The sequence below is a fragment of the Lycorma delicatula genome, chromosome 9 (assembly GCF_047948215.1).
Source record: "Lycorma delicatula isolate Av1 chromosome 9, ASM4794821v1, whole genome shotgun sequence".
NCBI lineage: Eukaryota > Metazoa > Arthropoda > Insecta > Hemiptera > Fulgoridae > Lycorma > Lycorma delicatula.
In genome coordinates, this window is record NC_134463.1 from 28,626,985 (window position 1) to 28,654,809 (window position 27,825).

At 30.2% G+C, this 27,825-nt stretch overlaps 1 protein-coding gene and 1 pseudogene across 1 annotated transcript in view; one reads left to right on the forward strand and one right to left on the reverse strand.

The window, feature by feature from the left end:
• Positions 1 to 27,825, reverse strand: part of LOC142329867 (putative aminopeptidase NPEPL1) — a 292,983-nt pseudogene that overhangs the window by 161,224 nt on the left and 103,934 nt on the right.
• LOC142330442 (serine-enriched protein-like) overlaps positions 6,156 to 27,825 on the forward strand; it is a 33,709-nt gene continuing 12,039 nt past the window's right edge. The window contains exons 1-2 of the mRNA XM_075375682.1: positions 6,156 to 6,257; positions 19,363 to 19,401. Coding sequence (XP_075231797.1) covers positions 6,156 to 6,257; positions 19,363 to 19,401 — 141 coding nt within the window. The remainder of the gene's footprint in view (positions 6,258 to 19,362; positions 19,402 to 27,825) is intronic.

Genomic DNA, 27,825 nt, shown 5'->3' on the forward strand with positions numbered 1-27,825 from the left:
TTACACGAATCATATTTACCGGTACAAAACGAAGTTCTGATATTCTATTTTAGTATATGTATTTTTTTTACTAGTAATCACAAAACATAATAGTATATTTTAGATAGGGTATACATAAACGTAATGATAAATTACGTTTATGTATACCCTATCATCGTTAGCATTTAATAAAATAACTTCAAAGCAACACAGTGTGATTTAACCCACTGTAAATGAAATCGGGTTATTATTCTGATGAAACTTTATTATCTAATTAGACGGTCCAAACATTTTACATTATGTATAACAGAAATTTTACTATTTATGACAATTATATTTATATTTATATATTTCTTACTGAGAAGTGGATCACGCAAACTTTATCCATATTTAAAAAAGTTAGGATTTGCACAGCGTGTCGGTAATTTTATGTAAGAATTCAGTTTTCACGAGATGGTTTACAAAGGTTTATTCTGTTGTTTTGTGTTGTTTTTGTTTGTTGAACTGTCCAACTTTCTTGATACAGTGAAATGTAGAACAGACTACAATTTAATTGTATACTCAAATTTGTGATAGCGTATATTTAAGTAGGTTTTCAAACAGTGAGAGTTATTTTCAATAGTAATATCTGTAATATCACTAAGCAAACGTTCAAAGTTTTGAAAAAAAGTTGTTTTTTTTTTACAGAAGTATACTTCTGTAAACTATGTTTGGAAAAATTCATTTTGTTCTTCGATAAACGGTAAAATTAATATTTTTTCACGTTTCGGGGCCGGCGGTAGGCAAGGTAGGCGATGCCTACGGCGGCAAAGCCGCCTGAATTAGAGCGTAAAAAAAAATAACTACCCACAAAAATTTATTTCGATTACTTCAATGTAGAAAATAATATTATTTACTATTTATTAGTAGTTTTGTTTATTTTTTTAAAAGTATATTTAAATCATCTCTGAAAATAGTAGGTACTAGTTTTAGTTGTCGTTAACTCGTTAAAAATGTAATTTTTTGTTTCAATAAAACAATTTTACGTAAATCTGTATTATTATTATTGTCTTAATTCAACTATATGTCATTTTTCTGGTTAACTTTTATAATTCTGTTTTTTTTTTTAATTTTAAACTTTTTTTGAAGCTTGGCGGGAGCGAGATTTTTGGGGTTTGCCTACGGCGGTAAAAACGCTAGGGCTAGCCTTGCGTGCTTATCTGTTTTAATTTGACGCGTTAACTTTATTCTCATGTAAAATGGAAAAGTAATAATTCAAAATTAATCGAGATAAAAGCTAATTAATTAATAAAAAAAGAAAATTTATATTTCAAAAGTCGATATTTTAACGCGCCAACAGGAATCGTTTACACCGCTTCTGAGGTCGTTATCGCAAGATCTGACTGACGAACACCGTTAAAAAATTTAGTATCTATAATTAAAACTCGAAATCTCTGGTTAAAAGGCAATCTTGCTACCATACCATCAGGAAAATCAGCGTGATATTATTTCTTCAAAGAAAGATATCCAATAAATCATATATATATCTCCATTTTTACTTTCCCGTCTAGATAGCGCTATAGGTATAGAAGGGAAAGTATTGTAATCGGTCCAATTTGGGCATATGTGGTTTTCACCGGATCATGACGTTTTAACACCTTCTTCTTCTTCTTTTTCCTGTTTAGCCTCCGGTAACTACCGTTTATATAATACTTCAGAGGATGAATGAGGATGATATGTATGAGTGTAAATGAACTGTATTCTTGTACAGTCTCAGTTCGACCATTCCTGAGATGTGTGGTTAATTAAAATCCAACCACAAAAGGACACCGGTATCCACGATCTAGTATTCAAATCCGTGAAAAATAGCTGGCTTTACTAGCACTTGAACGCTGGAACTCTCGACTTCCAAATCAGCTGATTTGGGAAGGCGCGTTCACCACTAGACCAACCCGGTGGGTTGACGTTTTGACACCTAAGAAACCTAAAAGAACGGATGGAAATTTTTCGTATGTTAAGGTTCATAGTGTGTGTGTGTTTGGGGTTGGCCTCTAAATCACTTTATATCTCAAGAACTACTGAACCGATTTTGACCAAACGTGGTCAGATTACTTTTATATATGGAGCATTGGTGTCATTACATTTTCAGCGTAAAAGGTCAGCGGGATGAGTCTCTAGAACAAGTTTGCCCTCAATATCTCCAGATTCTGTCTAATCACAGGCGATTTTGTCACTTTATAGGGAATTTCGCCATATTTTTCTTAGGCGATTTGTTAACGATTAAAAAATAACAATAATTGCAAAATCGAACCCCCACCACCAAAAAGACGATTGTTTTTAAATTCCCGTAGAAAAAAGTCTAGGAGTGTCAAATACGGGTTTCTCGCAGGCCAAAGCATTAGACCGGCTCGACCGACTCAACGATTACGAAATCTTTCATCGAAAGGCCCCGTCGAACGCCTAGGCTAAAATGCGAGAGTGCACCTTCTTGTTGAAACATTTCAGCAAGTTTACTTTCTTGTTCAATTCGGTCGACTTCCGGGTAAACGTACATTTGTAGCACGGCTAAATAAATATTGCCTGTATTATAATGCGTATGATATACTTATACTGTGCTCATGAAAAGATAATAGGTCTATCGTAAAATTATTATTTAATTTGATATTAATTTACAATACTAGAATTAACAATAAATAAAAACAATTAATATTTAATCAAATTGAACATAAAGTGGAGGACATGAAAACAGACACAAAATTACAACTTCAATTATCTGTCATAACTCGGCTATTTTTAACCGATTTAAAAATAATAAAAGGCTTAATAACATACATTTTGATAAAACCTTATATTTATATAACGGATCAAAAAATTAACATTTTTTGATTTTGTAACATTTTGTAATTTGTTAAGGTATTTTAAGTCCTGATTTTTTGCTAATTTTAAAACTTTTATTACCAAGACTTTTTATACCAAATAATGATGTGATTCTTCTATCTTAACTTGAGATATAAATTTTTTTATAAAGTAACAAAATGACAGATGGGGAAGAACAAAGAAGAAATTGCAATTTTTCCTATGGATATTTTTTGTTTAGTTTTTAAAGTAGAATCCAAAAGTATAGCCAGCTCACGATTTTATAAACATTCTGTATAAATTTATGTAAACAGTAAATCACAATTCCTGGTTAAACCAATTTCTAACATCACTTATTGGAATTACATTATATCTTGTATTTTCATTATTCTCTTTCATCTTAAAGTAAAATTATTATGGAATATTCTTTTGTTCTAAATAAAAAACAGAAGTTTCAAAATTAAGAAGAAAATTTGACTCATAGTAATGCTGAAAACGGGTTATAGAGTAAGGTTTTATTCATGAGGACTTAAAATTTAAAGAACTTTGTCTTCTTTCGGTTGCACGTGGCACCTGATGATTCAGCGGCTCCATACAGTTCACGCAGCTCCTTTGAGATGCACTCAGCTCCTGTCGGCATCACTCGGCTCTTTACAGGTTACACGGCTCCTGACGATTCAGCGGTTCCGTACACAGTATATAACAATCTCCTCACTTCATTCAGTCCTATTACAAGTCTCTAAGGACTCATCTAGTCTTCTCTCACTGATTACATTTATTAATACAATAAACTTACATAAAGATTTATAAGTTATTAATGTTATACATATGAATTATATTTCCAATTGCAATAAAATAATTATAATTACAAAAACTCAAGAATAATTTTATTAAAACAAACATCTCCACTTTTCGATTTACATTTTTATTGGTCCTCCGACTGCGGGTATATATAAATCTACAATTTGAAGAAATGTTATTCAAGAATCTTCAGTTCAAAAATCTACGATTCACGGTGTCTTAATTTTACAACATCATTTATGTACGATCTTTCTTAATTTATTTATTTCATATTTAATTTACATTATCGATAATTTATATTAATTTAAATCACTATTATAGAAAAGGAACAATTAATTAAACAAGGAGGATCAATAAAAGCATCTAACTAGAATTGCCACATTTACTGACAAATTTGATCAATCACAAGGTGATAGTCATGCCTTGTAAATTAAATTAAGGAATCTTCTTTATTTACAATGCAAATATGGCCTCATTCAATGAAAACTTGAATTAGATTATGACAATGATGTTTTATCATTGCATCATGAACAGGTCAAAGAAAACTAGTGTACTATATAGAATGCAAATTGCAACATTTAATGAATAATATTAATCAAAAACCATCTAATCAAGAAGTTAGTACAAATACATCATTTAAACAAACTCAATTACAACCTATAAATATAGCAATATTTAAAGGTAATGTCTTAGAATGGCAGTATTATATTAATATATCTTGTATTTATTAATTTAATACATAATAGACATGATTTAACTAACAATAAAAAATGACACTATTTACATTCTTTAAAATATTTGCTCTAGAATTATTAAAGGTGCGGTTTGACAATAAATATGTAGTAGGTTTTCATAATGCTGAACGCATTTTAAAATCAGGTTCTGTAAAAAAAGAATCTGTAGATACTTTCTCCGATTTTATTAATGAAATATCCGCAAACGTGAACTCACTTAAAGCGATGAAACTTCCTATTAATACATATTAATTTATCGTGGTTCAGTTTTTAACATCTAAATTGGATCATAACACCTCAAGATTATGGAAAGAAAGGTTGTCAAATGAGAGGTTTCCCACCTTTACAGACTTCATTGAATTTCTTTATTCTAGATGATAACTTTTAGAAAATATTAATTTATCCATTTCAAACACGCAAGTGAATACAATGTCATAAAATACAACCAGATCTTTAACCAAATGTTTTAATTTAAATCCTAATGAACAATACAAAATTCATAATGTTAGTTATTATGTAAAATCCAATTTGTATCGATGTTCATTTTGTTAATCAAATCATTACTTATATCAATGTAAAGAATTTTTAAATTTGTTCATAGATAATTGTAAAAAGTTTTTGGCAAATAATTGCTGTTTAATTGTTTATGTAAAGGTCATTGTATTAATCAATGTTGTTCGAAGAGTCTGTAAGATTTGTGATAAGAAACACAATACACTTGTTCTTATGGATAAAATTAACATTCTAAGGTTGATGGCAATAAACTTGAAAGTATAACTTATTGTTTGTTTAAAAATCAGTCAAATGAAAATGTAATTCTGTCAACAGCTGTATGTAATACTACTGATATACGTGGTAATACGTTTTCATGTAGATTACTGTTAGATTCTGGTTCGCAAGCAAATCTTTTTCATTTAGCTTTGCCCGCAAATTAGATCTTAAACTTAATAAAAATAATTACTCATTTCAGGCATAAATAATTTATTAGTTCAATCCAAATACAGTGTTACACTCAGATTATAGAAACATTTTGTTCAAGTAAAATGCATTGTTTTACCAGATATTACTGACAGCCTCCCTTCATATGCATTTGACATTTCTCACTTCAAATTACCTCATAATATATTTCTGGCTGATCCCAATTTCAAAATACCAAATAACATTGACGTACTAATTGGAAATGAATTCTACTTGAGTCTTATTCTTCCTGGGAAATTCATTTGTAATTTCAGATATCCTATTATACAGGAAATTAATTAGGATATATAATTAATGGTCGTCTTCCTAATAACAGTGTGGGCAACAATTATGTTGCATCTTTTCTTGTACATAACACTCATAAAAAATTTATGTTGATGATCTACTATACTCAAGAATTTCTGTGAACTTTACTTTACTTTATGGGAAGAAATTAATACTGATGCTTCACTTCAGGAAATGAAACCTTAACATGTTAAAAACATTTTCAAACCAATACTATTTGAAATAATCACAGCAAATTTGTTGTGTCATTACCATGTAAGGCTAATAACATTCAACTAGGTGATTCCTTTGTCAACGCTAAAAATAGATTTTTATCTTTGGAAAGAACACTAAACAACAATTCCAACCTTAAATAAGACTGTTCCGCTTTCATAAAGCTCAACTACTAAAATTTGAGTTGTCTTTGGCAGTTCAGCGAAAACCACTAACAGTTTATCTCTCAATGATACTCTCTTAGTTAGACCTGTAGTTCAATAAAACTTAATTTCCATATTGCTTAGATTCAAAATCAATAAGTACATCATTACTTCTAACATAGCTAAAATGTATCGTCAGATATTAGTTAAATCTAGCGATTCCAATTTACAATGTATACTTTGGCGTGATTCTCCAGATCAGGAGATAAAACACTTCTCATTATGTGTGGTAACAGTATGGAACCACTTGTGCTTCATATTTGTCCACACGGTATTTAATTAAAATGAATCTCCACTTGTATGCAAGTCCATTCAAAAAGATTTTTATGTTGATGATCTAATAACAGGTTCAGACAACTTTGAAGAAGTTATTCAGTTAAAAATTGATATTTCTAAATTATTCAACAATATGGTTTTCCACTCCATAAATGGTTTTCAAACAATAATGTCATTTCTTCTTTTGAAAACAATACTTCCTTTCCTTTAAATCAAAAAAAGAACTTATGTACTTTAGGAGTTCTATGGAATAATTCCTCAGATAAGCTACCAAAATTTCATGCTAATGGTTTTAAAGAGTAGCATTTGATTAAATCCATTAAAATAGGTCATTTCATGAAATCCAACATTGGTAGTAGAATTGTTTCTATTGAAATACATGGGATTCTCTGATGTCTCTATAAAGGGCAGTAGCTGTAGTAACTGTATACACTACAAATACAATTTCCTCTAATTTACTGTGTTCCAACTCAAAACAGGCACCCTTAAAACAAATTACACTCCCAAGATTTGAAAAATCAGCCAACCAAAAAGATACTGCTTTTTTTCTGATGCACAGCTTACACATGCAACGATTTAAAATATTTTTCATTTAAATATAATATTTTTTGTTTATTTAATTCAATGATTCCAACTAAAGCGCGCGCACATACTGTATTTCATTCATGTGGGTGTTGGGTACTAGCGGCCACTTTAAATATTCATTTATTTAATTATAATGTTACAACATACCAAAACAACTACAGCAGCTGTACATCAGTGCTACACTAATGCTCCTTGGGGTGACAGTGGGTACTAACAAGTCACTATACCCCGGATTTCCCGATGATGGTATCAGGGACCCTTGAGGTGTGTGAAGGGCATGCGAAATGCATGCCTGGATCCATTAGGTTAGGGCCGGGAAGGGTAGCCCTCTAGCAGAGGAGGTTGCTGGCTTCCAGGATAGGTTGTCGGCCTCCTTCGAGGATGCTTGGGGGACCCCGACGGGAGAAACCTCATGTTGAGGTGCTACAGGGTGGGCAGTGAATACCGAACACACATACATGTACATATGGAATATTTGCATCTGGTTTTTTGGGTTCCTAAGGTGTCAAAATAAAACTAGAGTAGTTTGATTTGTGCATTACATAACAGAAACATAATAATAAGTATTCACCACCATCATAAATCAGCTGTCATTGACATGGATCAGATCACGATCACCATTATTCATTGAGTACCGATCAGGTCATAAATCACCGTTCATTGTACAGTTGATCCCTGTTCAGTGAGCACCGATTAGATCACAGATCACGTTCAATGGGTACCGATTGGGTCACAGATCAGTCATTGTTCAGCGATCATCAATCATCATCATCATCATCAACAATAAAACTAATATCAGAATGCATTACAAAACTTGTTAATTCTACAATATGGTAGTATATGATCACTAGTGTAGTCTACACAAATTCATGGTCCAACTGTCCATCAGTAGGTTTAAGGGAAGGATTGTTGTAAGATTACATTTAATATTTGATTTGTGACCTCGAAAAGCAGCAACAACACACGTATTATTCAGGTGTACAGTTAAGCAGAAGTATCTAATTACAAAGGAAAACTGGACGTATGAGTACAATATTTATTGTAAGTGGAATTGCAGGTTTGTTTCTATTGTTATATTAACATAATTATAAAAGTTGATGGCCTAAGAACCAGCTACAGTTTAAAAAGATGGCTGAAACCATGTAGTTTCTTTTTTCTAATACTTTGCTTGTGCACAGTTGCTTGTTTAGAAAATGTTCAGTGTCTTAAAAATAAACATATTTGTTATTATTTTCTATTGTAAATAATGAGTTATAGTAAATAGTGTGTGAAATTAACTACTAAAGAGAAATATTCAAAATCTATTCGCAATCCCTGGCAGATTGGTATCATCTTTGCCTATCAACCAGGTTATGGCGGTTTTGATTCCCAGTAAGGTTTGCATTTTATTCACATGACACAAAAAATCCATTTATCATTAAAAAAAAATATGTAGGGTAAATATTACTGAGTGTAAGCCTCAGTGGAACAATAAATAAATAGTAAAAATAAAAATCAAGATTAGTTTTACATCTAATTGTTAAACAGTAATCATCAACGGGTATATCAAGAATAAAAATAAATGAATGTAAGGTGATTCATGAAAAATGTAACAAAATTTTGGAACTTCTACTGGTGAAAATAAAGAAAAAAAGTTCATATAAACAGGTTTGAAAATTCTTGGTTAATGAGTGTCGGCTGGTGAGATTTCACCCTGATTTTTGCACCTTCAGTAAAATTAAGGCAGATTATAATTCTTGGGATTCAAATTAAGGGGTAAATTTAGTCGTTTTGTGTGAAATCTGACATGAAAAGTTGAGAAAAAGAATAAGTCCCAGAACTGTATTTTTAGTAGTTTTTGATAAATCTGGGGCAAAAGACAAAAGGTTAAGGTGAAAAGCACTATTTTTTGTTTGGTTGGTATAAAATAACTTTGTTAAATAGGTAAAGATTTAAAAGTTTTAAACAAAACTTGTAGAGAAGTGCACAGAAATCAGGCAAAACTTTTGCCAGGTGTCACTTGCTAACAAAGTGTTTCTGCACCTATGTTTTTATGAACTTTCTTCTGTATTTTCATCAGAAGAAGATATCCGGCTGAAAAGTTTGTTACATTCTTGATAATCATTTTTTATAAAAACTACGAGGTTTGTTCAAAAAATAACTGAACTTTTTTAATTACACGCAAGTGGAGATATTTAGTGACATATGGTTGGCAGCATTGCGTTCCTCTGTAACCACATGTTCTTGGATTGTTGATATCTCGTTTAGTTTTTGTGTTGTTTGAGTACATGTTTGGTTAGTAGCAATTTTTGTAATGTGTGATTTTTTGATGACTGGACTTTTGTTTCAATGTCGTAACCATAAACCCAGCTTTTGTCTCCTGTTATGATCCTTTGCATGAATGTTTCATCATCAGCTTGTTCAAGGAGTTGCTGGCAATTGTCCACTCGATGTTCTTTCTGCTGTTCGGTCATCAAATGAGGAACAAACTTTGCTGCAGCTTGATACATGTTCAATTTTTAATGTCACACCATGATCCAATCGAGATTCTAACCCTTTCTGCAAGTTCTCTAACAGTCAATTGGTGATTTGCACGCACCAGATTGTTAATTTTCTGAGCGTGTGCCATTAGTTGAAGTTGAAGGCCTTTTTGGTCGAGGGTCATCTTCAATTGACTGACAACCACTTTTAAATCATGAAAACCATTTGCAACATTGCATATGACCCAGAGTATCATCTTTGTAAGCTTGTTTCAAAACTTTAAAAGTTTCTGTGAAAGTTTTCCCTAGTTTTGCGCAAAATTTTATGTTGTATTGTTGCTCCTGAAAAACACACATTACAAAAATCGCTGCTAACACTTAAACACATTGCACTCATAACAATAATATGAAAACTAAACAAAAATTTAAGAACATGTGGTTACAGAGGAGGTTATGTAAAACACAATGCTGCTAACCGTACGTCACTTATTTATTTGTTATTTTTTGAACAGAGCTTGTATATACTTAGATTAATAAAAAAAAAGTACAAAAAATAAATAAAATAGAACATCAATGCTTACAAAATGTCAGAAATTGTTTTCTCCTGTTATTTTTGAAAAAAATAACTGTAACTTAGGTTCTAGATAAGAGAGTAAACTGTATTTTTTACGTTGTTGAATTCAAAACTAAAAATTACATAATTTTTCCAGTGTGTAAAAGTCATTTATTTGGTATTAGTATTCTTGCAAAATATTTGTGTGGGTGTGCTACTGTTTTAAAAAATATATATTGAAGAGAAATCAAAATGTCGTCTTATTTTTTGAAACTGGTTCTCAGGCTTGAAATTATGAAAATTTGATGCTTTATTTATTTGTGTTATTGTTACAAACATGAATCGCATATTATACAAGAATTTTGATAAAGTTGTTGTTAAATATTTGTTCTGTTTTCCCTAATAGTTGATCTTATAATAAAAAGTGTCTGTTTATTTTTGTTTATTGTTTTTATTTGAAGTTAGTTTTTAATAATGATAAATTTGATTTAATTTCAACTGTAAGGAATAAGATTTCATTTCTGTTGTGTGTGTTTTATGTATAAATATATGTACACTTGCTAAATTTTTATTATATTAAGTGGTCTAAAAATATTAATGGATTAAAATGAAATAGTAAAATTATTTGAAAAAATGATTTATATCCTTTGTGTCATGTTTAACCTAAATTAATATTTTGTTTTATAACATCATTTTCTTGTGTGTATCAGTGTGTATTTATAAGTTAGTTCCAAAACATTCTCAGAAACATCTATTTGAAACGTATTATATGAGGTATGATTCAAAAGTAAGGGCCGATGAGTTATAAATAACGATTTGCAACACTGATTGGTTTGCATATGTAGAGTAGCTTTAAGTAGTTCTATTAGGCATGTAATGTAACCGTCACATTGCCATCAGTTCATTGTTGTTTATCTTTGCAAGACAGTGTGTTAAAATGAGTGTGGTAATAACAAAAACTGCCAGTTATGAAGTTCGATCAATGATTAGATTTTTAAAGGCAAAAGGACATAATGCTGCTGAGATTTACAGTCAATTGTGTGAAACACAGGCCTACCGCATTAAGTGATAGAAAAATGAAACAATGGAATCATAAGTGTACGGAAGGCCATTCAAATGTTTATGACAAACAGAGATGATGATCTCGTTGAACGTGTGTATGAAAAAGTGAGAGAAAATTGTTGTTTTACAATTAGCAATATTTCTTTAGATTTCCAGAAGTTTTAAAGACAACATTGTTTAAAATAATGACAGACACTCTAGGCTATTGTAAACTGTATGCACGATGGGTGCCTAGAATGTTGAAAATTTTATAAAGATCACAGAATGACATCTGCTCATGTTTTTCTCGGCTGCTTTAGACACGAGGAGACACATTTTTTCCCATATTCTGGTGATGAAATTTAGATTTTTTACATCAATAATGAAATGAAATAACAATCCATGTAGTGTTGTCATTTCAATTCACCTAAACCGAAAAAATTCAATCAAGACCAATCTCAAAGGAAAATCTTGGCAACTCTATTCTGGGACCAAAAGAGTGTGCTTTTGATTTTTTGATTGTTTTCATGGAACCAGCCACATCCATCATATCAGAAGTCTGTTGTGAAACACTTTCTAAACTGTGTTGTGCATTTAAAGCTTACGGAGTGCTGGGATCAGGAGTTTTTTTTTCATAACGTGTGATGCACAACAGAAACAATTGAAAAATTTGGATGGTAGATTTTTAATTATCCATCTTATAGTCTTGATCTCACGCCCAGGGACTATCATCTTTTTGTTCACTACTCCTCCCTTTTACACCTTAAAGACTGGCTTGTGTCCTAAATTTCGAGGAACGTAAAAAGTTGAAAATCTTGGTGCATAAGTGGCTATAATCCAGGCGTTGGAATTTTATGCAGTAGGTTAGAAGAAGCTTGTTTCATTATATCAAATGTGTTTGGAACAAAATAGTTATTATGTAGAAAAGTATTTGAAAATAATAAATTTTAAAAGCATATAGTGAAACTGCAATAAAAAAAAAATAAGTAAGTTTATGACTGGTAAGGAGGATTGAGTTGTTATTATTATTGCTGATAATGGTAGCATATATGAGGTATGGCTATTAAATAACAAGACTGGTACTGCTACAGAAGAACTGTGCATGCGTCAAATTCATACAATCGATAGTTGTGTAGTCTTCTCTTTCGATTGCTGTCATTCCAGTTTCTGTAGACATATTAGTCTGACTGTGGCTGTTGTTTGGATAACATCTGTTTTTTTGTTTTGCCAAAAAATTGTAAGTGTTTTATTAGAGCAAAGAATTATCGTGAAATTTAATATGAAACTTGGAAAAACTGACACAAAAACTTATCTTTTATTAAAAAAAGTATATGGAAATGAATGCTTATCACATGAACGGATTTTGAGTGGTTTAAGCGTTTCCAAGATGGCCGAAAAGACGTTGAAGATGATGTACGCCTAGGTTGCCCTTTCACGTCAAAAATGAATAAAAATATTGAAAAAATTGGTAATCTGATCCGATCTGATCGTTGGTTAACTATTCTTGTCTTTATTCAAGATCCTTGCTTAACTCCATGAAAAAATAAGAAAAACGACCTGAGTTGTGGAAGAACAAACATGTCATGGGTTCTTCATCAGGTCAACGCATCGGCTCACACTGCATTGTCTGTCAAGATGTTTCTAGCAAAGTATAACATCCCAGTGTTAAACCATCCACCTTATTCACTTGACCTGGCGCCATGTGACTTTTATTTGTTCCCCAAGGTCAAATCTGCATTAAAAGGAGCAAGATTTCAGACCGTTGAAGCTGTGAAAGAAAAAGCGGCACACATCATGAAAGAGCTTACAGAAGAAGACTTCCAGCACTGTTTTGAACAATGGAAAATTCACATGGAGCATTGTAGGAATTGAGTAGAGGTGTATATAGAAGGCGATAGTAACTAAATATGTATAAATTTAAAATAAAATATTTTACAGCATTAATCTCGTTATTTAATAGCCACACCTCGTTTCCATTTATTATGACAAATGACAAAAGGGTAGCATCAGAAGTTGAAGTTTCAATTGAACTTAATCATTGAATGGTACCATAATGATGGAAATATGGTTTGTGAAAAAAATTATTCCAGTTGTTGTTTGTATATAAAAAGGAAACGCAAATGACAATAACAGGAGATGCCATCATTATGACTGATAGAAATAGAAACTCTCTGAAAAGTGAAGTAAAGAGGAATTGGATTGTTTTGTTTTTATTTTATACATTTGCAGAAAAAATCTCAATCATTTGAGTGGAAACCAAAGTCATCGTATCGGACTCAGAGGTGTTCTTTGAATAAGAACATGGAAAAACTGTTTTTTTTTAATTTACCAAATATTACCCATCATGAGATTTTTCCAGATAGTCAACAGTAACAAAGGGAAAAAAATAATATCAGTACCCTTGTCATCTAAGTAGTACAATTACAAAGAAATATTTTGTAAAACTGAAAATAAAGTCGAATAATTTTTTCATAGTAACAACACATCAACACACTGATCTTTTGATGAACAAAAAGTATTTTGTATAGCAAAATATATCCCTTGTACTCTTCCAAATTTGCTTCAGTTATTATTTTTTTTTACATTTTTCTTCCTGAGATTTATTGTGAATGGAAAATGATAAACAACAACAATTTCATTATTCTGAAATCATTTTTTTAAAGTTGAAATTAGGAATTTTTATTAAAGTTGGCAAAAGTGTTTGACAACCAAAGAAAACAACTTTATGAAAATAATGCGAAACAATTTTTTTGTAAATAATTTTCTTAGTTTTGTATATCCATCCAACGATAATTAAGTAATAGAATTAAAAAATTCTGTAATTTTAATTTAAAAAAAGAAAAAAACTTGATTGAAATATAGATAAAATTGTTGTTTATTTCAATTAGATATATCATTATTATTAATCCAGTTCCTTTATATTTCTAGTTTTGTTTTCTACGTTTCTCATTTTCAGATCAAATATTTTTTTTTTTTTTTTTTTTTTGTCTTCAGTCATTTGACTGGTTTGATGCAGCTCTCCAAGATTCCCTATCTAGTGCTAGTCGTTTCATTTCAGTATACCCTCTACATCCTACATCCCCAACAATTTGTTTTACATACTCCAAACGTGGCCTGCCTACACAATTTTTCCCTTCTACCTGTCCTTCCAATATTAAAGCGACTATTCCAGGATGCCTTAGTATGTGGCCTATAAGTCTGTCTCTTCTTTTAACTATATTTTTCCAAATGCTTCTTTCTTCATCTATTTGCCGCAATACCTCTTCATTTGTCACTTTATCCACCCATCTGATTTTTAACATTCTCCTATAGCACCACATTTCAAAAGCTTCTAATCTTTTCTTCTCAGATACTCCGATCGTCCAAGTTTCACTTCCATATAAAGCGACACTCCAAACATACACTTTCAAAAATCTTTTCCTGACATTTAAATTAATTTTTGATGTAAACAAATTATATTTCTTACTGAAGGCTCGTTTAGCTTGTGCTATTCGGCATTTTATATCGCTCCTGCTTTGTCCATCTTTAGTGATTTTACTTCCCAAATAACAAAATTCTTCTACCTCCATAATCTTTTCTCCTCCTATTTTCACATTCAGCGGTCCATCTTTGTTATTTCTACTACATTTCATTACTTTTGTTTTGTTCTTGTTTATTTTCATGCGATAGTTCTTGCGTAGGACTTCATCTATGCCGTTCATTGTTTCTTCTAAATCCTTTTTACTCTCGGCTAGAATTACTATATCATCAGCAAATCGTAGCATCTTTATCTTTTCACCTTGTACTGTTACTCCGAATCTAAATTGTTCTTTAACATCATTAACTGCTAGTTCCATGTAAAGATTAAAAAGTAACGGAGATAGGGAACATCCTTGTCGGACTCCCTTTCTTATTAGGGCTTCTTTCTTATGTTCTTCAATTGTTATTGTTGCTGTTTGGTTCCTGTACATGTTAGCAATTGTTCTTCTATCTCTGTATTTGAACCCTAATTTTTTTAAAATGCTGAACATTTTATTCCAGTCTACGTTATCGAAAGCCTTTTCTAGGTCTATAAACGCCAAGTATGTTGGTTTGTTTTTCTTTAATCTTCCTTCTACTATTAATCTGAGGCCTAAAATTGCTTCCCTTGTCCCTATACTTTTCCTGAAACCAAATTGGTCTTCTCCTAACACTTCTTCCACTCTCCTCTCAATTCTTCTGTATAAAATTCTAGTTAAGATTTTTGATCCATGACTAGTTAAACTAATTGTTCTGTATTCTTCACATTTATCTGCCCCTGCTTTCTTTGGTATCATAACTATAACACTTTTTTTGAAGTCTGATGGAAATTCCCCATTTTCATAAATATTACACACCAGTTTGTATAATCTATCAATCGCTTCCTCACCTGCACTGCACAGTAATTCTGCAGGTATTCCGTCTATTCCAGGAGCCTTTCTGCCATTTAAATCTTTTAATGCTCTCTTAAATTCAGATCTCAGTATTGTTTCTCCTATTTCATCCTCCTCAACTTCCTCTTCTTCCTCTATAACACCATTTTCTAATTCATTTCCTCCGTATAACTCTTCAATATATTCCACCCATCTATCGACTTTACCTTTCGTATTATATATTGGTGTACCATCTTTGTTTAACACATTATTAGATTTTAATTTATGTACCCCAAAATTTTCCTTAACTTTCATGTATGCTCCGTCTATTTTACCAATGTTCATTTCTCTTTCCACTTCTGAACACTTTTCTTTAATCCACTCTTCTTTCACCAGTTTGCACTTCCTGTTTATAGCATTTCTTAATTTCCGATAGTTCCTTTTACTTTCTTCATCACTAGCATTCTTATATTTTCTACGTTCATCCATCAGCTGCAATATATCGTCTGAAACCCAAGGTTTTCTACCGGTTCTCTTTATTCCGCCTAAGTTTGCTTCTGCTGATTTAAGAATTTCCTTTTTAACATTCTCCCATTCTTCTTCTACATTTTCTACCTTATCTTTTTTACTCAGACCTCTTGCGATGTCCTCCTCAAAAATCTTCTTTACCTCCTCTTCCTCAAGCTTCTCTAAATTCCACCGATTCATCTGACACCTTTTCTTCAGGTTTTTAAACCCCAATCTACATTTCATTATCACCAAATTATGGTCGCTATCAATGTCTGCTCCAGGGTAAGTTTTGCAGTCAACGAGTTGATTTCTAAATCTTTGCTTAACCATGATATAATCTATCTGATACCTTCCAGTATCGCCTGGCTTTTTCCAAGTGCATATTCTTCTATTATGATTTTTAAATTGGGTGTTGGCAATTACTAAATTATACTTCGTGCAAAATTCTATAAGTCGGTCCCCTCTTTCATTCCTTTTGCCCAGCCTGTATTCACCCACTATATTTCCTTCCTTGCCAATGCTTGCATTCCAATCTCCAACTATTATTAAATTTTCATCTCCTTTTACGTGTTTAATTGCTTCATCAATCTCTTCGTATACACACTCTACCTCATCATCATCATGGGCGCTTGTAGGCATATAGACGTTAACAATCGTTGTCGGTTTAGGTTTTGATTTTATCCTTATTACAAATAAATCATTTCCTTATTACCTAATAAATCCTTAGATCAAATATGTCATCACTAAATTACAATGGATTCCTTATTCCATTGCTAATTTTCCTTCATTTCCTTTCATATATCTGAATTAATTATAAAGAGATGACAACACTTCCCTGTATAATGAAATTTACTTAAACTATTTTATGAATTCAATGTTCAATTTTATACACATCTTATATTTTCCTATACAAAAATTTGTCTTGGAACGTTTTACTTGCACCCTAATTCTGCAGTGCTATTTGAAATGATATTTGTTTAGATATCATATAAAAAATAAGTTTTCTGTGTAAATAAATTTGATTTATCATACCTCATAGAACAATATATCTATTGTGCTGTAAAAATAAAAAACTTTTTTTTGCGTTTTGTAATGGATGAATTTTATGTGAATATTTTACTAAGGGTGCCTAATTAGTGTACATTTTATATTCATTTAATTATAAATTTTGAAATAGTTATTTAATATAATATTAAACGAGTGAGTATTTATATAAGCGTTGTCAATGGAATCTATGTTTTTATTTTGTTATGTTATCATAACTGTTAGTTTTAACTAATAATGTTATTACACATTATACAACATCAATATATTTATATATATATGTATTTAAGTTATTTATTTTTTTGTGTTTTATACAAAAAAATTAACATTTATTTTTTAATTTATTTATTTTTTAATCTGTCGTTATGTAAGTATACAAAGAATTTTTTAATGTATATATTTTTTAAAAATTATTTATAAATATCATTTTAAATATTTTTTATTACAATACTTTACAACTGCATGTGTTTATTTTAATTGTGTTTTTTGTTGTTTATAAATAAAAAAATAATTATTATGTACTGATTTTTATTATTTTCACTATTGAAAAATCTCTTTTTAATTAATTAAAAAAAAGTCTATTGGGGGTTTCACTCACAGCAAACTAATACTTAAGAAGAAAATTATGAATAAATGCTTAGCTTTAATAATTTCACCAGCCTTTATATACCATTATAAATAAACTGTTAGTCTTTTTATAAATATATGTAGGACTTATATATACTGCTCATTTTATTTTTTAATAAAAATGTATAAGCCTCCTAAAAAAATATTGAATTATGTAAAAAAAAAACTGACAACACAGTTGTAGGAATTTCCTGTCACGCAGCTAAAGTCACGTTCTAGGTAAGTCCTACAACTGTAGGTTGTTTCTGATTTATGACTTATATACACATACACACACAATTTAAAATATTTATAATTTTATTTAAATATAATATTTTTTTGTTTATTTAATTCAGTGATTCTAACTAAAGTGCATGTGCATATTGCATTTAATTCGCATGAGTGTGGCAGTACTAACAGCAACGGTCGGCACTAACTAAACTAATGTAATTTCACAACTTATATAGAACAAATTTTGGTTGTACGGTCAGTAGACTGGTGTATCTTTGAGGCTTAACACACCAGGTACTAAGTCAACCAGGTGATCGAATTTGAGACCCAGCCAGACTGAGTTACTGTTTTTTTACACTTTATATATTATTCATTTATTTAATTCTACCGCGCTCACCTGTGATGTCACAACATAGCAGACGACTAACTTACAACTGTATTTTTTGGGGTGCAGGTGCAATTTTGCAAATATTGTTATTTTTTAATTGTTAACAAATGTGCTTAAGAAAAATATTACTTATAATTAAGGCAAAATCTTGAGATACTGAGGGTGATCTTGCTCTACAGCTTCACTCCCTTGTTTGTTCTTGTTTGGATTGAGGTTTTTTTTGTTTAGGTTGTTTGTTATTATTTCTCCGAGGTATTTAAATTGGGTTACTATTTTGACTTTGTTTCCGTTTATGTTTATTTCTTTAATTGTGTTGGTTTTTGGCACATAATTTCTGTCTTTTCGAATGACATTTTGTGGACAATTTTATTTACAATGTTTTGAAATTCGAATATCTGTGTTGTAGTCGTTTGCTAACAATACCAAGTTGTTGACAAAATCAAGGCACTTTGTTTTGATTTTTTGACCTATTTTTATTTTTTGAGCCATCCCCTCATTACCATTTTCAGAGCGCAGTTGATGGTAATTTTGAATAAGTTCATTTAACTCCTCTTAATGATTCTCATCAGTCATGGAATCCAGTTGACCGCTGTGAGGCTTATCCTCAATATTTGTTTTACCAGCTTCTTATACACAAAATTTTATTGCCCGCCTATTCATGTAGGTATGATTGAAATATTGTGAAGTACTTCGATCAACAATTTATCACCATAAACAGCTGTTAGACAACGGTTAAAAATTCAACCACTACATATTGTTTAAGATGTATTGACATAGGCATACTCGACTCCTCAACATTGGTGACTAACAGAAAATGAATTTTAGATATTAGTAGTAAGGGAATGAAATTACAACATGGCTGAACCTGTCCCTTCGTATGACTTTCTATTCTCCTGTTAAATTTTAATGTGGATTACATTTCAGCCATCCCTTGTATAATTAGACCCTGATTTGAATAAAATATTTATTTACTTATTAATTTCAATTGAAAACTATATAAATTATTGACAGAAGGAAAAGGAAGTGATTATGTAAGTTTTTTCTATTTTTGATTCCTGTAATCACTAAGTTTAAACTATAACTCTTGAAATCGCTGTCCCATTATACAGATGTAAAGAGAAATTACTATATATACATGTGTGTGTATGTGGATTTTATATTCAATTTTTATTAATATTTTTGTTTGTTTTTATGTTGATTAATGTTGTATGCATTAAATACAATTAACTGTTGTGTATGTTTGTGTATTGTTGTTCTCTGTTTGTTGACAGAAGGGAGGCTTTACTCAACAGCTTGCCCCTATACAAGAGGTAACAGAATACATTCCTTTAAAAAAAAAAAAATTTTAATCTCATTCTTTTTAAAAATTAAAGAGAAATAATAGTCTCACTTTTTTGTTATTATCATAACCATATTTTTAGCACTTTATATTCCAGATTTTTAGTTTGTAGAAGTAAATTCTATGTAATGTTTGTTTTTATACATGACATTAAAAAATTATAATTTTTTATCTATATACTGACTTTCCTTTCTTTATTTAGAGCAAGGTTTTTTTTATATTTATGAACTATCAAAATCGTGGTAACATATAACTGTTATTTGTTGTAACATTTTTTCTTTACAAATGTTATGAATGTAACATCTCTGAAAAATAAATCAAACGATTAATCATATTGGAAATTAATAAATATATATATTTTTTGTGTGACATCAACTGTCATGATAAAACCTCTTAATAAGTGTCAGCAGTATATAGTGAAACTGCATCCAGTGTGGTTTAACTTAGTTACTTTCAAAAAACTGATTTATTTAAAGTATTACTTAATTGTATTAATACTTAAAGTATTAATTAATTTAAAGTATTACTTAATTAAACATATCATCTTATTTCACTATTTGTAATTTGTAGGATGCTACTCCTTGATATATTTTCCTTGTGTTGCTAAACTATCAGGTTGTAAGGAAAGTACTTTTTTACTTCTTTGGTTTTCAGATTTCAATGGAAATCTGACCTCCCCTTTTGACTGCAATTGACTGGACCAAAAGTGTCCAAAAAAGCTCAAAATCAAAAAAAATTTGGATTTAAAATTTTTCTTAACTGTAGTAATAAGCTCTCATTAAGAGCTTTTCAAAAATATATCATAAGTTGTATTTATTTTCATTGATTCCAGAGTTATAGCCAAATAAAATTTTAGTTAATGAAATATTTGGATCTTACAAGGGGAAGGCACATTGGTTCAAATCTGACTTCATCTCCTTTCTTTTTAACTCTTTTTTTTATTTTAATATTGATTTATTAACATTAAAACATAATTTTTTATTTTTATTTATATGATTTGTCCATCCCCTTACTTTTGGTTGCAATATGTCTAAAAAGAATATAAGTATCAAGAAATACTGAATTGCTTTCTCTGAGAGAAATGATGTTTAATATACTGCTAGTCATCTTGGTGAAGATTGAAGTGTCATTTGTTGGAGTAAAAAAAGCACCTAAATTTTAGTGGACTTAAATTAGATGTAACAGTTTATTCTGCTCAAACTTGGTGTGGGGATTTTGTTATCCCTGAAAGTGGTTGTTTCATTTTCGAGGTTGATTTACGTCTTACATATATATTTATATGTTCTGTTTTTATGGGATTTATAGCTAAGGTAATAAGCAATCTAAAAGGTAAACATTGGTGATATATTAGATTTTTCATATAATATTTACTCATAGAATATTTTAAAAATGCAAATCTTTTACTTGCTGTGTTTTGAATATTGTTTGAAGTAGTTTAGAAAATATCCTGCTGAAATTTGTAACTCGATTTTTATCATAGAGGGGTAGCATCTTCAGCTTCATCATTGATTTTCTGCATTTAAATTTTTGGTTATGTTTGAAACTTTTCATACGCTACAAATAAATATTCCATATATTCATTTATTTATGTTGTGATTAAAAATAAATAAATGAGTAGATTGTATTTGACAATTGTTCCTGGTTAATAATGAAAGAATGTTAAAAACCTCAATGAGAGGTTCTACCTGAGAAAACAAATATTTGTTTTTTTTTTATATTTCAGATATGTTATATTCATTAAATTACAACATGTAAATATTGACGTTTTAGTATTAATATTTACATTTTAGAGGATTTCATTATTATTTATTTCTTTATAAAATATTTCATTTTATTAATGTGTATCAATGTAATGTAGTGATAGAGCTTGCCTTACCATGTGGAGGGTCGATAGTTAAAGTCAGCTCTGACCAGTTATATTTTAATGCTGTTGGCTTTTCAATATTAGCTACTAGCTATCATTTCATTATTAAATCATAGTTAACAAATCATCTTGACTTTGTGTTCAGCAGAGATAAACAGAAATGCAGATATCTTTGATTTAACTAAGTCGCACATTATATTTAATCTTTTAGAATATTATAAAAAAATAATCAGTTAATTAATTTTACTGATAACGTAGATTTTAAACAGCTCTTCTTTTTCTTCTTCTTTTAGTTATATATATCTTTATACAGCTGTCAATTTTCCCTGCCAATTGATAACAAGCTTGTAGTTTCACAACTTTGTATATTAATTTTTTTTTTACACCATTTACCCACTGTTTCTTATGGCTGTGATGTTTGCAGACTGTTTGAGATACAGTAGACACCAATCGGGGTTGCTTTCTCTGATAGTAAAGATATTGATTTTACTGGTGATCTATGAGATGGACAAATTGAAAGTTATGTTTTTAAGGTTGAATAAACTGCAGTTTGCCAAGTTTGGCAATCTAATATGAAATATGTTCAGTTCATTGACAAAAGCAATGCAAAACCACCACCAGTTCATTTTTCTTTGTAAGAAGGTAATGGATATTTATTATTCTTTAAAAGCTTATGGGTTTTTAAAACTAATTTGTGGCATTTATCCAGTTGACTACACCGTAACAAATATGTTTTATCATATTTATTCATATTGGTTCTTAGTTCTTTGTTCTATCCTTAAGAGGACTTTTTAAAGTGTAAAAAAAATTACACTTTTAAAAAAAAACAGGGTAAAAAGTAATACATATTTCTCCCATATTCTTGTTAATGTACTCACTACTTTATTTTTTCTAATTTTTTTTTTGTAGCAGTCTCTACATTGTTTTTATAATTTTTTTTAGAAATATTTTTGTCTACAGAAAGGTTATCCTTATTATTTCTGGAATTAAGCCAATTGATAACCTTACGCCTGAGCCCCAATTACATTATGATATTAAGAAGGTGAGCCAATTTACTTCTCGGTGCATATAAGAACTAGACAACCAGGGTTTCCATTTATGGCAGGTTAGGTGGACTGAATCACCTGATGGCCATTACATGCATAGAATTTTTCCTGATGTGAGAAGTATGCAGGTAGTTAGGTAGATTAATATTACACAGTTTTTTCTGGATATTGTGCTTTTCGAGATAAGTTGCCCAGGTACGGTCTGATTAATTCAGGCTTATGTCCGGAGTGTAGGGCCATTTATGATGTGCACTATGTCTTATATGTCTGTCTCAGGTATGAAGGTGAAAATACCAAAGTAGCTAGAGTGCATTTATTACATCATTTAAGCAGTGGAATAAATGGTGTATAAAACAGATTAATATACACTGTTGTGAAACTACATGCTTGTTACCACTCAGCAGAGAAAATTGACAGCTGTATAAATAAATATAACTAAAAAGAAGAAGAAGAAAAGAAAGGCTATTTAAATGAACATCATCATTAATTAATTAATTGATTATTTTTTTATGTTATCTAGAAGATTAACCTACCAAAGTAGCTACCTACCTAAGTAGACATTAGTCTAGACAGATGGGTCGAAACAGAATGATACCATTTGATGTGCTTTTGTAGTAAATGACAAAATCTAGATGTTTGGTCTACTTGGTATTACAAGTGTATATAATGCTGATCTGTACGCCACCAATAAGATTTTGAGTACCTTTAATCCAAAATACCGTCACATCTTATTTGTAGCAATTCGTGTAGTGCACTCCAAGCTTTAGAACAGTGTTTCTCAACCACTGGTCCGTGAGATAATGCCACTCCTGAACAGATTGTCCACATAAAAAAATAAAAAAAATTAAAAAGTATGAGAAAAATTTTGTATAACGATAATATAGAATTTATACACTGTTGTGTAATTATTTAATAATGCTCTGTACGTATACATTGGTGAATAGTGGTGCATGTTTAATTTATTAAATACATTATTGCACAGTTGGCAACAAGAAACTATCCTGCGACGTATGAAGTGTAGGAGTGGAAGATATCAAAACAACGCCGCCCTAAATAGTACAGCTTTGGTGCTACTTTTGTTTTATGACAGCTATGTGCACGTACAATTGCAGCTAACTGCAACACTACATTTACAATTACATTATTTACTTTACACAGTTGAGTAGTAGTGTTATAGTCAAGTGGTTTACTTTTAATTATTGCAAAAACACAAATTTTTATTCTTCTTAAAATGAGTAAAAAAAGATAAGTTCTACTCTGGGATAAAATCGACTGAAACAGAAAGTGAATGTCCACCAAATAAGAAAAATAAATCTGCTTTCACAAGATGCTATAATAATGAGTATTTAAAATATGGTTTTATACTTTGGGCAGATTCTACAGAAGATAATATACATAATATGTAAAGGAAGTTAAGAATAATTTTACGATGAAACTGTCCAAAATGTTGCAACATTTAAAATCAAGACATCCCAAATGAGAAAAGAAACCATTGGAATATTTTGAACGATAAAAACAAGAATTTAATCTCCAAAATAAAAAATGTAAAGAAACTTTTATTCAAAATAAATCACAATTGAAATATTCATATTTAGTTGCACTACGTATAGCCAAAACAAAAAAATTGTTCACAACCAGAGAAAATTTAATTAAACTGGTGTAAATTGATGTTTGCAATGAAATATTTGGACCTTCAGCTGCAGATCAGATCAAACCAATTCCTTTTTCAAATGATACAATTAGTCATTGAATTGAAACTACCTGAAAATATTGAATACCAGTTAAAAAGTATTAAAAAATCACCAATGTTTGACATCCAGATCGACGAATCATGTTATATCCTTAAAAAAAGCAATTTTGCTCTGTTACGTAAGGTACATAGACTATTCTTCGGAAGAAATTAAAGAAGAATTATTATTTTACAAAAATTTAGATTCCCACATGACAAGTTCTGAAATTTTTGATTAATTAAATTCGTGTTTAATAACTATTCCTTAAACTGGGAAAATTATATCAGTCTATGTACTGGTGGAGCAGCAAATATGACTGGGAAACATTGCAGAGTAACAAAAAGGAATCAAGAAATTGCTCCTCCTGACATATTATTAACACATTGTATAATACATTGCCAGCATTTAGCAGCCAGAATATGTCACCTGAATTAAATGATATTCTCTTGGAATTGACAAAAATTGTTAATTGTGTGAAGAAAAGCTATCTTAACTCTAGATTATTCACCATTCTTTGTCAAGAATTAGGAGCAGAACACCAGCATCTCTTACTTCATGGAGAAGTAAGAGATGACTCTCTTATTTCATGGAGATGGCTCTTGCGAGGAAAAGTGCTTACAGGACTTCATGAATTAAGGACAGAAATGGAGATATTTTTGGTAGAAAACAGCTTCTGTTATCAAAATGTTTTTCCAATATGTATTGGATTGCAAAACTGGCATATTTAAGTGACATATTTTCTTACATAAACAAATTAAATTTAGGTTTGCAAGGAAGTATAACAATTGCATATAATTTTTTTAACAAAATTGATGCACTTTAAAAAAATTGAAGAAAATAATCCTGATGTATTTAATTCTTATTAATATTTTATTACTATACAAAAAGAATATCGATAATCTGAATGTAGTAATAAGTCAACATTTAAAGTCATTGTATGATGGATTTGAAAAATATTTCCCTATAAACATATATTTGCAGGAGATGAATTTATGGATAACTTTTACTGAGAATAATTGCAATAATAAAAATTTAATTAACGAAGACAAGAACATCTCTTGGAACTGAGTTCAGATAACATTAAAACACAAATTTTTAACGACAAATTTAATTAAATTTGGACTGCAATAAAAAATGAATATCCAAATTTATATAACAAAACCATGAAAATACTACTTCTTTTTGCTACCACATATTTGTGTGAAGTCTCATCTATGACACTTATTAAAAAATAAAACAAGAAATCGTTCATCAATAAATCCATTTCTTTGTATTAGGTTTAAGTAATTTACAATCCGACATTGAAAAAATTGTGCAAAATGAGCAACAACAAATTTCTCACTAACTTTCATTATTTACGATTAGTTTGTAATATGATTTGTTCTTAGTTCATATTATAAAATAAAACAACCTACATTTAATTTTGGTTATTTATTTTCTGATTTTCATTTATATATTGTTTTGTTGTTTATAGATAGAAATGATATTAATTAATATTATGCATATGATAATTTAATTACTAATAAAATAAAAATATGAGTGGAGGGTCTGCCGGTTCCTGTATATTTATTTTTCTATAATTTTATGGGTCCGCCATAAAAAAAAGGTTGAGGAACACTGCTTTAGAAGGTTTGTATTCTAGATATCCTATCAGAAATTCATGATGCATTTGTTGAGTTGAACTGTCACAACACACAAGTAAGTTTCTGCTAGATCCCTAGCCATGTGAGAATCCTGGGTAATGAACTTGCAGATTCCACTGCTAAAGATGCATATAGCCAACCGTTTTTCACCACTCAAGCTTGCGAGGGTCAATTGTAAGTTTGATCTGCAAGTTAATAGGAAAATCGAAAGGGAATGAAACATAGTTGCTGGCTTCCTTAGATTCTTAGCCCTGCAAAGGATGGCTGAGAGAGGCTGAATTTGTTACAAATGTATAGATAGAATAGTAAATCTGGGTCGCTAGGGGCCCATCTTTGTGCTTACTTTGCCATGATAGGCATTTTGGCATCGAGCCCTGGATAACTTAGATATTCACTGTTAGGATGAGAATGGATATGTGAAGAACTCTGCGGTAGAGCTCCAGTGTGGGAGACCTTGCTCCCAAAAGTGGATCAAAGCAGAGGAATGTTTTCATTAGAGGCTAATTAAATTTGTGGCTAATTAAATTTTTTACTTTAAGTAAATTGAATAGTAAGACAAAATTGTCGTTATTGCGATCAACACTTGTTTTTTTGGTATGAGGATAGAATTTCTGATGTTTAATGACTCGGTCAAGTAATGATCTGAGTGTATAGTCTAATTGAAGTTATATATAGGAAGAGGGAAGAGTTTTTGTGTGAAACCTTCGATGTTAGAGAAAAGCACAGGGATTGTGTGCTTTCAAGAATCGGTTAATTTGATAGTTGAGGGTTGTAAGATACGGTAGGTGGTCATGGTTGGAAGAGGCCATACGCAGGCGATAGTAAGTTCTGTAAATACACTGATTGAAATTTCATCTGCTGAGGTATTTGCATCGGTGGCATCTTGACAGAAGCAAAATTGATGACTGTGTTGTGATATCAAATTTAGAGGGTCTAAAAGATGACCTCTGGTAAAGCCCATCAGGGCTAGGGGATGGTATAGCAACCAGGATCGCCACAAGGCGGATGTCTTTCCCTAGAGGGGTCGGATGTTATAATACTACTTAGGCAATGTATTATTTTTTTTTATAACGATATATAAAATGTATTACTATGAGTAGTTACGATTATGTTTATCCAACCTTACTCATAGATTTTTACGTTAATGTTGCTAAATTCTAAGGGTTTTTTTGTGTTTGTTTGAAGATTTTATGAAATTATTTTTAAATAATCAATTTCTTTTGAAAATTATAGTCGTATATTTTTTGTAATAACTTGAATATTCCTTAAAAAAATGTATGCTTTGAAAATAATACATTAATGTTAAGAAATATATTCTAATATATCAGTTTTAAATTATTTTTTGGTGGGGAGAGGATGTTCAGTTTATTTATAAAATTATTATTGTTTGTATTCCTAAATTATATTCGAAGTCCTCTATAATGGAAACATTAATAAATAATGTTACATTAATATTATTTGTATTTGTTTAATGTTTCTTCGTTTTTACATTGCTTTATTTTTTTATTTTATTCACAATTTGCACTCATTACTTTCCGTATTATTGTTATTTTTAATTGTAAAAATTTATATTATTTCTTTCTTCTATTAATAGAATAAGATTATAGTATATTATTATTTGTAAAAAGAAGACAATTATGTGTTATTAAATGTTCAAAAACTGTGTTGAATTATACAATACCAGTTTTACCAGGGTCACATCCAATCACCCCCCCTCCCCAGAGAATGTGAATGCATCTTTGTGTCAATTTTTTTTTACTGAAACTTAATAAGAGTTGAAATGAATGTTATCATAACCTTTTTTTGAACAATAAAGCTTATAATAATTTAGAACAAATTTTATAATAATTATTTTTAATGTTTATATATGAAGTGCGAGAATTTCAGGAGGAAGTGAGGTGATAGGGTGATTGAGATTGATTTTTTTCTATAAAATTGACGAATATTATTTCAAATATTCAACATTTTGCAAAAAAATCAAATAAAATTTAATAAATATTTTGTTTTCGAAATATCATCAATATTTTTAGTCAGATAGTTTTTTTAACAAAATATTTAAAATGTGGTAAAAAAGAATAAAATATGAATTCTGTTTGTTAATTAGTATATACT